The following is a 10,826-nucleotide window of genomic DNA, read 5'->3' as shown; positions in this document are numbered from 1 at the left end:
CGGGGTATTCCTGAACATCAGCGACACCTCCTGGGGCGGCCTGACGGGCCGCCGTACCGAGAGGTAGAGTCGTCAACTATCGCCTTGATGACCCATCGGCGGGGCGTTCTAGGGCTGGCGCCGTGAGTCTGGTTATGTTGTTGACCACGGTAAACCCTTGCTCTGACCGGTTTTTGACCCCGAGCGAAGATTATATATCGGATGAGAGAGTGCAAGAAGAGTCATTTGGTGGGCAGGGCCTTAAAACACCTTGGTCCCGCGGTCTGTTCCCAACATCTGTAGACCGCTAAATACCCTGCGCATCCCGTAGGCGTAGATACCTCGTATAAAGTTCAGCCCCTTGTCCGAAAACAAAAAAGGAGGGGACCAATTTTTTTAATGAAAAACGTACTTTACACACGTTCACAAATGACGTTCATGATGAATGTAATAAAAATCACACCCGCAAAAATATTAAATTGTATAATTCTTGATATTAGGGTTGTCTTGTGAGCTCGCATGGGTAGGCACGACCACCCTGTCACGGAGCAGTAATTCGCTTCGGCTTGATGCTTTTGGACTATTGATACCACTCAGTTAAGTTGGTTCGCCTAACAAAAATAATTATTAAAAGATAATCGAACTATTATTTCAGTTGCTTTTACACTAGAATCTCGTAGTATTTTTTTATTGTTACATATTTGTGTCTAAATTAATTACATATTACTTTCATAGTAAATGAAGTAACTGCTCCTCTTTCAACAGAAAATATGTCATGCAATATTTTTATTAGTTCTGAAATAAGTGTAGGTACCACAAGATTTAATGCTTTTTTACTTGTATTATAAAACTATTGTGTACATTTATGTTAATTTTCGATGCATATTTAATTATATTGAAGCAAAACCCGGTGTTAGTTAATTCTGTAGCTCCGTGGGGGTTAAAATAAAATTCAAAATCGTATATTTGCTTTTCATTTATTTTTTCATTATGTTTTTAAATAAGTATCATAACAAAAGTCATTTAAAGTTTTAAGTATAAATAGTCATACACTATCAATACAACTGTAGGTATTATTGATTGCATACATAGGTATTGCTTTTTCGGTTATTCAAATATAACTAGAAATTCGTAGGATTAAATGCATTTTATAAAATTATCATTAATTTAATTCATAGCTACATATATTAATTAATACGGTCGACAAATAAAAGAGCTAAAATAGTAAACAAAAAATTAATGATAAAATAATTTCTCTTACATTTTCATAATGGTGACCTCAACTTAATTTTAAACCTTATTCTGTGTTCACTATGATTTAAAAATCAAAACACAACGTGAAAATTGTCCAACTAAAACTGAACCATTATTTACTCTATAAGAGCATCGACCTTTGCATATCACTAAGTACAAAAATATTAATTTCAGAACATCTAATTAACGTAATCGTGTAATAGTAATTAATTAATCTCATCGAAGACAAGAAACGGAACAACGCGAATAAAAATATATATTTTGTACCAGATTCCATCAGAGCAGCTGGATTTTTGTGTATTCAAAACATCAAATCTAACCAGCACACGTCAAACTGACACTATGTCATTCTGAAAAAAGTGTTGTTCTAAATTCGAATCACAGATACGAAATTTAAATCCTTTACAAACTCTGCTATTCCATATTCCATCACTAAAAACATCTAAAGGAAAAAATTGTAAACAGAAAAAAGAAAGAAACAAAAAATTGCCAAAGATTAACATGTGCGGGTTAAAATCAATTAGCATAATCATTTCTATTGTATTAATCATATTTTATTTTAACAAACGTTACAATGTTCTAAGCATTACTGAAAAACTCTTCCTAAACTAATAAGTATACTATAACAAGTCCCTGAATAAAATCAACGATTTATTAATTTAAGTTAATTCTATATTGCTTATGTTTGTACAAAGTTTTCAAGTATTGGTGTTTTAATTCTGAAAATATATAAATGTAATATACAAGTACATACGATTTACAATTATAATATAGAATTCCTTAATTAAATTTACAAAGCACTTAAATATAACAGTACCCACATCCGAGTAACTATGAAACGAAATATTTCAAATATACATTACATTCACTATTTAGTGAAAACATGATAATATATATCGACGCTTGAAAGGCAAACGTTACTAAGCGACAATAACTGCTTTGTACATAAATGACAGGCAATAACCATATTCGATGCGCAAAAATATATATTTCTAGGTCTATTAAAATCATTTCAATCCTACAGCTACTAGCTAGATTCTACTACAGCTAGATTCGTTAAAATAATTTTTTTTTCAGGTATTGCGACTTTAAATTAGTCTACTGTAAAGTTTACGCATTGTCGCTTAGTCACGTTTGCCTTTCAAGCGTCGATATGTTTGATTTTAATCATGAAAAAATTAATTTGGTAGAAAACCGTTACTATAATAGGTACGTTCCTATACGTCATAGTATATATTTACACGTTTATATACAAAGCTATCACATATTACATTATTATTATCACTATTTACATTATTGCGAATCAGTGTCTGTCTTTCTTACAATGACACTTATTTGTCGTATAACTTTTCGAAATAGCAGTCTGCAAAATTGTCTTTCATTGTAATTGTAGGCAGCGGCTTGGCTCTGCCCCTGGCATTGCTGAAGTCCATGGGCGACGGTAACCACTCACCATCAGGGCCGTATGCCCGTCTGCCTCCAAAGGCAATAAAAAAAAATTTAAAATGTCTGTTAAACATACACTATGTGTGGTTTCTCCGGGGTTCTGTGAGGAGGGATAGTTTCATAGGCAAATTGTTGGTAAATATGCTCCTCGCTCTCTTCTTGGTAATAAGGGTTCTTATCGACACTATTCCACGGGGGATTTAATGAGTGAAAGTTATTAGTTACCGAAGAGCCGATCATTAGATACCGATCCACGTCACGCTTGTTATCTTGCTCCCGACCGCGACTCGAATATCCCAGGCCGTTTCCCAATTTGGAAACGTCACCGTTCATCATTACACTAGTCATTATCTGTTTCGATTTATCTCCTTTGCATTTCTTTAGCGGTCCCATAAAATACAAAACGGCACACACAACGCTTATAATGATACTAACGGTTAGCACCACAACAGCATCTATCACCCACCCGCTTGAGCACCCAAATTCAGATTCAGGAATCTGAACGAACAACATGCCTTTTAATTGCAACGGACCTGAACACTTTACGTCTTCGTAGTCTATTTTGAGAAACTCACTAGAGTTCCCTGATTTCTTAGTAGTGGTCTCACTATCTTTACCCAGCTTCCACAGCCACAGCAGGGAACAATTACACGCGAATGGATTTCCAGAAATCTCTAGCTCTTGTAATCTGTCTATCGGAAAATGAGATGCTTCCAGTGTCTCTAAGGCATTGTTTTTCATATAAATATTTGTCAATTTCGGATTTCCGTGAAACAATCTCGGCGGAACTTCCCTCACTTTGACATTATCATTCATCCATATTTTTTGCAGATTTATATTATCAACGAAAGCTCTCGAATCGATTCTTTCGAGTACGTAAAGTCTGCTCAAGTGTAAGTGTTTCAGGAGGAAAAGACTTTGGAAAGAAAGCGATGAAACGTTTTGAAAAAAGTTTCCACTTAAGTACAAATGGGACAAGTTAGATAGTTTTGAAAGAGCGGACGTTGGAATTAAAGTCATATTATTATCACTGAGGTCCAAATGACGTAATGAAGGCAAACTATGAAAACCTAATTGATCTACGCTTTCAATTATATTATTATTCAAGTCCAAATGTTTCAATTCTTTTAAGAACGGTAAGCCGTGTCTGGAGACTTGCTGTATCAAATTCTCTGACAGATCTAAATATTCAAGGTGAATGACGAATCCAAGATTGGCAGATGGTATATCTAATATGGAATTGTTTCTGAGTGATAAAATCTTCAATGACGACAAGGGCTCAAATGTTTCCGGTTCGAAAGTAACCAGTCTATTGTTTGAGAAGTCAAGTCTTTCTAAAGCAGATAAATCTCTAAATGTCTGCACGTGTATGTTCGATATTTCATTGTTTGATAGATTCAAATCAACCAAACTATTCAATCCGACGAAGGCGTCTTTATCAAGACGCTTTAAGAAATTATTACTTAAATTCAAATGTCTCATTTCACTGTTGCTTTCGAAGTTTTCACTACCTAAATCTAATATCTTGTTGTAAGAAATATCTAGAACAGTGAGCTGGGTATAGAGGTTGAATGCGTAGAGTAGATTGTCGATAGCATTGTGCGTAAGGTTCATAAGAGTTGCCTCTGGATTGAGTTGTATGGGAACTATTTCTAGGTTTGCGTTGGCGCAGGAGGCGGCTCTTAAGGCGTCGTCGCACATGCACCGCACCGGACATAGCGTTTTCGCTGCTGCAGCACTCCATGTCCATGCAAACAGCACCATCCAACAGCGCCACTTCACTACGCGGGAGCCCATAACATCTCATGTATACGCCACTCGTGATCTGTAAATAAAAAAAAAGTTTACAGTCTATATTTCAAATAGCATGACTTCAGCTTTATCTGTACAGAAAAACAGAAGTTGTTTTGTTAGAAGGGACCCACAAAACTCATTTCATGTGAAATCTGTTCTGTTATCTTGTGCAATTTATTGCTATCGTAAAATTTTGTCTGTTTCTCTTATTTTTCTTAATCTTCCGTCATGGAAAAAGAAATAAAAGCAAAATACACAAAATTATCGCACCACAAAATCTTAATATAATTTCTGGCGAAAACTGCAGATAACAAATGTGCCTCTCCCCAATTTGTATGGGGGAATGGAATTGTTTGATCCAAATTAGACTGATAAGAGAGACGTGCCGCGCCGACGGAACGGTAGTTTGCCACAAAAACTTTTTTATTATCTTTTGTTACAGCCCAGCATAGACGCGGGGGTAAGTCCCATTTCAACATATTGCATGAGACGCATTAACGTCCTCGATTTGTTATTCAATATGCCATTACATTAGGGCCGCTTGTCATTTTGTCGAGCGGGTGGCCACGTTGTGGAGGCACGTGGTGCGAGGGTTAATGCGTTTTCTCGCGGCGAGGCCCCCAGTCCGCTAGTTCCTTTACTCGTCAAGGCTTATTGCGTCTTTATTTATCGTTCCACATTTCCCTGCAAGACGAATGTGCCGTAAACGGGAAACTAGCGAACAACATTCACGCCGCTACGCTTTCGCAACCTGAACATTTTCTTAACAATGCTACCCAAAATCGTCGACAATTTAACAAAGGATCATTCGGTAGGTACTTTAAATTAAATGTTCGGCTTTACAATTCGACGGAATGTATAATGAATAGCACCGTAACATCTGTTAACGAAGGCGAACGATCTAGAAAGTTTCACGCGCGGGAATAACTAATTGCGAAGGTTGGAATTCAATTTATAGCTTCTAGTGCGCCTCTAGGGAGATCACGCCATGATAAAGTATTAATAATGCAAAACAGTGTCACGGAAAGTTTTTGATTCGAAATGCAAATTGAATTAGATAACAAAGTTCTGAATGTTGAGCTGCTTCCTCAGCTTTGTCATTATTGGTTATACGCCAAATAAATTAACAACAGCCGTATACAAAATGCAAAAATATGGTGAGATTTAATTAAATTTATAATTCAGTATTGCCGAATGATCATGTTGGGAAAACTTTGTCTATGACAAATAACGTCTAAGAAATTGATTGATTTTTACGCGCTTTATATTAGCTTCACTTGTATGTATGTTTGTATGTTTGTAACTGACTTCTTTAGACGCGATTTTGACCCACTTTAAATGGCCAGATTTCATGCAAACTTTGTAGATTTATCGAGGACCGCGATGATTATTCAATATTAAAAAAATAATTGAAAAAAGAAGTTAAAAATAAATAATAGTTTAAAAAACAAAAAAAAACACGCTTTATATAAAATTAAACTAAAAATTGAAAATAAATTTTAATTAATTTAAATTAAAAATTGTGAAAAAAAATATTTTTTATTGTAAAAAAAGCGTGGGGTGCTATTTAAGATATTATTGAAACAATAATTCTTCTACTCTACTCTACTAACACCATGCACCCCAATTTTTTAAACTATTATATCTACTCTGAGGTGGGAACAACTACTCGTAAACATAATGAAGATATCACAACTCGACCGGCATGATAAGTGAAGATGAGCTATCCTCCCTCGGTAACCAGATATCATTCAACGCGAACGGATTACCCGGGCCCGCCTGAATTACAGAAACCATACATATCCGATACACATTAAAGATCCCAGTATTAGGACGGATTAATTCCGTTGCCTTTCCGAGTGTACTCTGCGACGTCTGAACCGAATGATGCAATTTTAATGACTGCTATGTCATTCCTGAATCTGAAATTGAAATATTAAGCATATATGTTTCTATTCGTATATTACATTAGCTTTATTTGCTTGAAAACAACTTTTGAAGGAATCGCACCCACAGTTTCTTTGCTGACCTGTGCTTTAGCTTTTCGGTTGTCTTATAATTTACTTCGACTTGAAACCGCAAATTATGTTCAATGGAATCGTTGTGTGCTTAGTCCGTTATTACTTTACTATTTTATTATATTTGACATAGACCGGTGTCAGGTTCACAGACTGTTAAGTGCTCATTTTGAAGGTATTCAAACTGGAACGCTTAGATGCCTCAACAAGTCCAGAAGAGGGCACTATGTAAATTAAGCTATACACAATATTCACAATAAGCCCTTCTTCTTCTTCTCCATCGTTCCCTCACTACTGAGGATCGCGACCACATAATGTGACGTTCTTCCACTGTAAATAAATAAATAAAATAAATAAACCCAACACTAGTAAGTATTTATTAATTTTATTAATAGCCGCTATAATTTCTTCCCAAAAACATTCGTATTCTCTTTAATGTAGTATTATACGTTTTGAAGTTATCGTATTCTTTTCGTTCCGCAGGAAATCTCGAAATGGAAATTTAACATTCCCTTATTGAAAAGTTAAGCTTCGCAATGTTTAGATACGACATTTTAATAAACGTAACGGACTTTGTTTGAAACTGTCTGCGAATGAGGATTATCGAGTTATTTTTTGCGTCAAACAAAACTTTTACAAAGTAAGCTTTGTCGTTACGCTTTCGTTACGAAATTAATTATTGCCGTGTATAATTACAGTTTATTATTCCGTATCCCCAGTTCGTTACCATTCATTTATGTTCGTAAGTCATAATGAACTCCATTTAGGTACATAATTGGTAATCAAGAATTATCATTTCCTGTCCTCAATGTGGAACACGTCCTGAGTATTAGTTTCACATTTCGAGAATATTCAACCCAATATTGTACTTCCGGAAAACAATTTTAAAGGCTGTATCCTAACATTTTGATGCTATGGATTTCTTAACTAGACTTAAACTTAAAAACTGTCAAATGATAATGTCGTGCCTATATTATACATAATTTATTATATTAGCAGCAAAAAAAAATATACATAAAGTTTCAAGAAATTTGAGCAGACAAAGCAAATAGGCCACGAAAATATAAGTCTAAAATTACAAACGTGAAAATTTGTACGATAGGTGATTTTTTACTCGATCATGTAAAAATGGCAAAGCGGATTTGTTTGAAATTTCGCACAAAAATAGTTTATAGCTTAAGTAGGATATTTTTTTAGCATTCCTATGCTTTATTATATAAAATTAAATTATCTAGGTGAAGCTTACATCTATAATAAATACAAAGCTGTGTTCGCTGATTCGTGATTTTACCAACGCATCTAAAGATTTACTGGTAGTTCATTGACGAGAGTTTGACACAAGCAACTCAAAGTCAACAGAGGCGATCGCTCTCATCGAGGTCTCAGCTACCTAGCTGTTAATACAAGTTAAGACCTTACTAACACAAATGACACTTCACGAGGGGCGAAACAATAAAACCGGTGTAAAAGTCCGCTTACCACTTCCTCGCCCTCGCCCCAATACAGTATTATCTCAGTCCACATTTACGACTTTCTTAAACCGAGCTTAAATGTATTCTTACTCTTAAGATATTTTACTACTACAACGAAGACTATAGAAATCCTAGTTTTTTTTTAATGCTTAGATGGGCGGACGATCTCACAGCCTACCTGGTGTTAAGTGGTTACTGGAGCCCATAGACATCTACGACGTAAATGCGCCACCCATCTTGAGATATAAGTTCTAAGGTCTCAAGTATAGTTAAAATGGCTGCCCCACCCTTCAAACCGAAACGCATTACTGCTTCACGGCAGAAATAGGCAGGGTGGTGGTACCTACCCGCGCGGACCCACAAGAGGTCCTACCACCAATAAAGTGGACGACGTAATACGAGAAAATTGTTTCGTGAGTTTCAGCTATATGGGATTGTTCGAGAATGCATGTTCTTCGTTGACGGCTATAAAGTATAGTCTAAAAGGCGGTGCTAACGGGCATAATGAGAAAACTTGGCCGGCGGAGAACGCACCGAGTGCACGTCTACATCTTAGACAGGACAAAAACCGAGCGAAGCGACTAGTTGATTCGATTGTAAATTCGCAACTTCACGGTAAACGTCCACAGGCACGAACGCCTTTTTACTTTAAATCGGAGATAAAGCACAAAGAAGTTTAATCAAAATTTAGATTAAAATATTTCAAGATTAAATCGTGACCGTCACACCGGCTGATAAACCACAGAAAGGTTCCCCTATTACGTGCTGCTGTGGACAGTTCGTATTTTTTTTTATTTGTCCTATTATTTTTATAATAGCTAGCTTCATTACCAACGGCATTATTTGGGACTTAATAAACGACAAATCAAACATAAACTAATATACGCTGAGTGGCCACGAATGACAAAATGAATTGTTATTATAAATGATTAACATTACTGATTGAAAAGTTTCAATTTCAATTTTATTGTATAACAGTTTCTTAGGCCTAAAGGGCGGCCGTATATCTACTTGGCCAGAAGGCATACATGGACAATCACCCATCAACCAAACAACCACACCCCAAACCCCCTACATAGTACATTCTACTACCAGTAAAGAAAAAGCCTAAGGAGAGAAAATAATGATAGACAGAAAATTCTTATAAGAGAATAATCTGTCCTTATCTCCTCAAAATTCTTGATCTACTGCTAATATTTTTATATCGACTGCGGATTTTTTAACCTATGTACTCGTCTGTATGTACGCATCTTTATTTTCTACCTAATATTTTTCTTAATACCCATTATTTTATAAATAATAATCCGCTATGGAAGGTGATTAAAACTTTTAGTAAACTTTTATTTGATCTCGGGTAGAAAACGTCGCTGATTTAAAGTTTCAAGTCTCGTTTTAGCGTCTTCCTCGTTCCGAGAAGCTTTCATTTTAACATTACCACTTGAGACAATGTGAGCAAGTTTAGAATTTTAAATTACGAATCCGTTACTAGCAAGGAAATGCTAAAAGTAATTTACGTTTAGTTTAGTAAAAACAAACGACGACTAAGTTTTGTTTAAATTAAAAACGTAAAAATGAAAAGGCATTTTGTATATCCGATCCGGATACGGAAAACATATTTCGGATTACCATAATACCCATTCTTTAAATGTCGAGCTTGAAATTTCCAGGCAAGCTTCTATAGTCCCTTCAAACTCCAAACAAAATACTTATTTAACAAATACTTACAATATTTAACGGCCGTCTGGTGTAGTGGTAAGTGACATGGTCACTACACAAGGGGGTCGCGGGTTCGAATCCCGCCAAGGGAAAATATTTGTATGATAAATATAAATCTCTTTTCCGTGGTTATGGATGTATATTAAATATTAAAATATATGTACGTGTATAATAATAATCTTACATTTGTTTCCGTTATCTGGTACCTGTAACACAAATTCTTTACGAACTTAGCACGGGACCAGTTAGCGTGCCTTAAAAAAAAATACGTGGCATCGCGGCAGAAATAGGCAGGGTACCCCTAGTCTGCCCGTATAAGCTCACCATACTCACGCCCTAATATTAGACGTTGTCCAAATTCAAATTTAAACGTCACAAATAAAATACCCTTATCGGACCATGAATGTGTTAACTTAAATTTAATCTAACAACCGCACCTTTCGGTAGTAGCAAGCGCTCCCTCTATTGATTTTACAATCAAAGCCCGGTTAGAGGACTATGGGACTTTCGAACGTTCAAAGCCAGATTTATTAGTTTATGAACGGCGATATTACTCCAACAAGTTGCTCGTTCAGTCTCGCATGCAAATAATGTTTGCTAAACAATCCGGGAACAAACACTTGAATTTATTCTTTTAAATTATCTTCTTAGGTAAAAACTAATACACTATACTATACTAATACACTAACTACATACATACTTGCAAAAAACACGTATTTTAAATATCATATTATGTGCTTCTTATGATACGATTATTTTAACAAAAAAATATGTGTGGTGTCGTGGGACACCGGATAGGAACGAAATTCCTTATTATAAAAATATTATTTTTAAATTCTATTCGAGGTATAAAGAAAATAAAAATGGAGTTTTCGCAACAACCCACTGTCATTCGGCAACGTGCGAGCTTATTGTGGTACACTTCATTCACGATTGTTTGCATAAGAGTTTGTGTATTGCGCAAACGTACGCTTTGAGATCGTGGTTAATGAATGATAAAAAAATATGTTATTTTTTGTACGTTATTACAAAGTTAAGTCGTACACTGTGTGCATTACAAATAAAAATCTTACGTTACGGATGTTTTTTCCCAGTTAGAGTAGGTACTCCTCCGCATCATCCCATAAGGAACTTCGTTCCAAAAAAA

The 10,826-nt window shown here is 35.5% G+C and overlaps 1 protein-coding gene across 1 annotated transcript in view; it reads right to left on the bottom strand.

Annotated features, from left to right (window-relative positions):
- Positions 1-940: 940 nt before the first annotated feature.
- Positions 941-10,826, bottom strand: part of LOC101735623 (SLIT and NTRK-like protein 4) — a 92,270-nt gene continuing 82,384 nt past the window's right edge. The window contains exon 3 of the mRNA XM_004932282.5: positions 941-4,504. Within this exon, the coding sequence (XP_004932339.2) occupies positions 2,746-4,476 (1,731 nt within the window). The 5' untranslated portion in view covers positions 4,477-4,504 and the 3' untranslated portion in view covers positions 941-2,745. The remainder of the gene's footprint in view (positions 4,505-10,826) is intronic.

This window comes from Bombyx mori, chromosome 5 (assembly GCF_030269925.1).
Source record: "Bombyx mori chromosome 5, ASM3026992v2".
Classification (NCBI taxonomy): Eukaryota; Metazoa; Arthropoda; class Insecta; order Lepidoptera; family Bombycidae; genus Bombyx; species Bombyx mori.
Note: the sequence above shows the minus strand (reverse complement) of the source record. Positions and strands in the feature narration are given on the sequence as shown.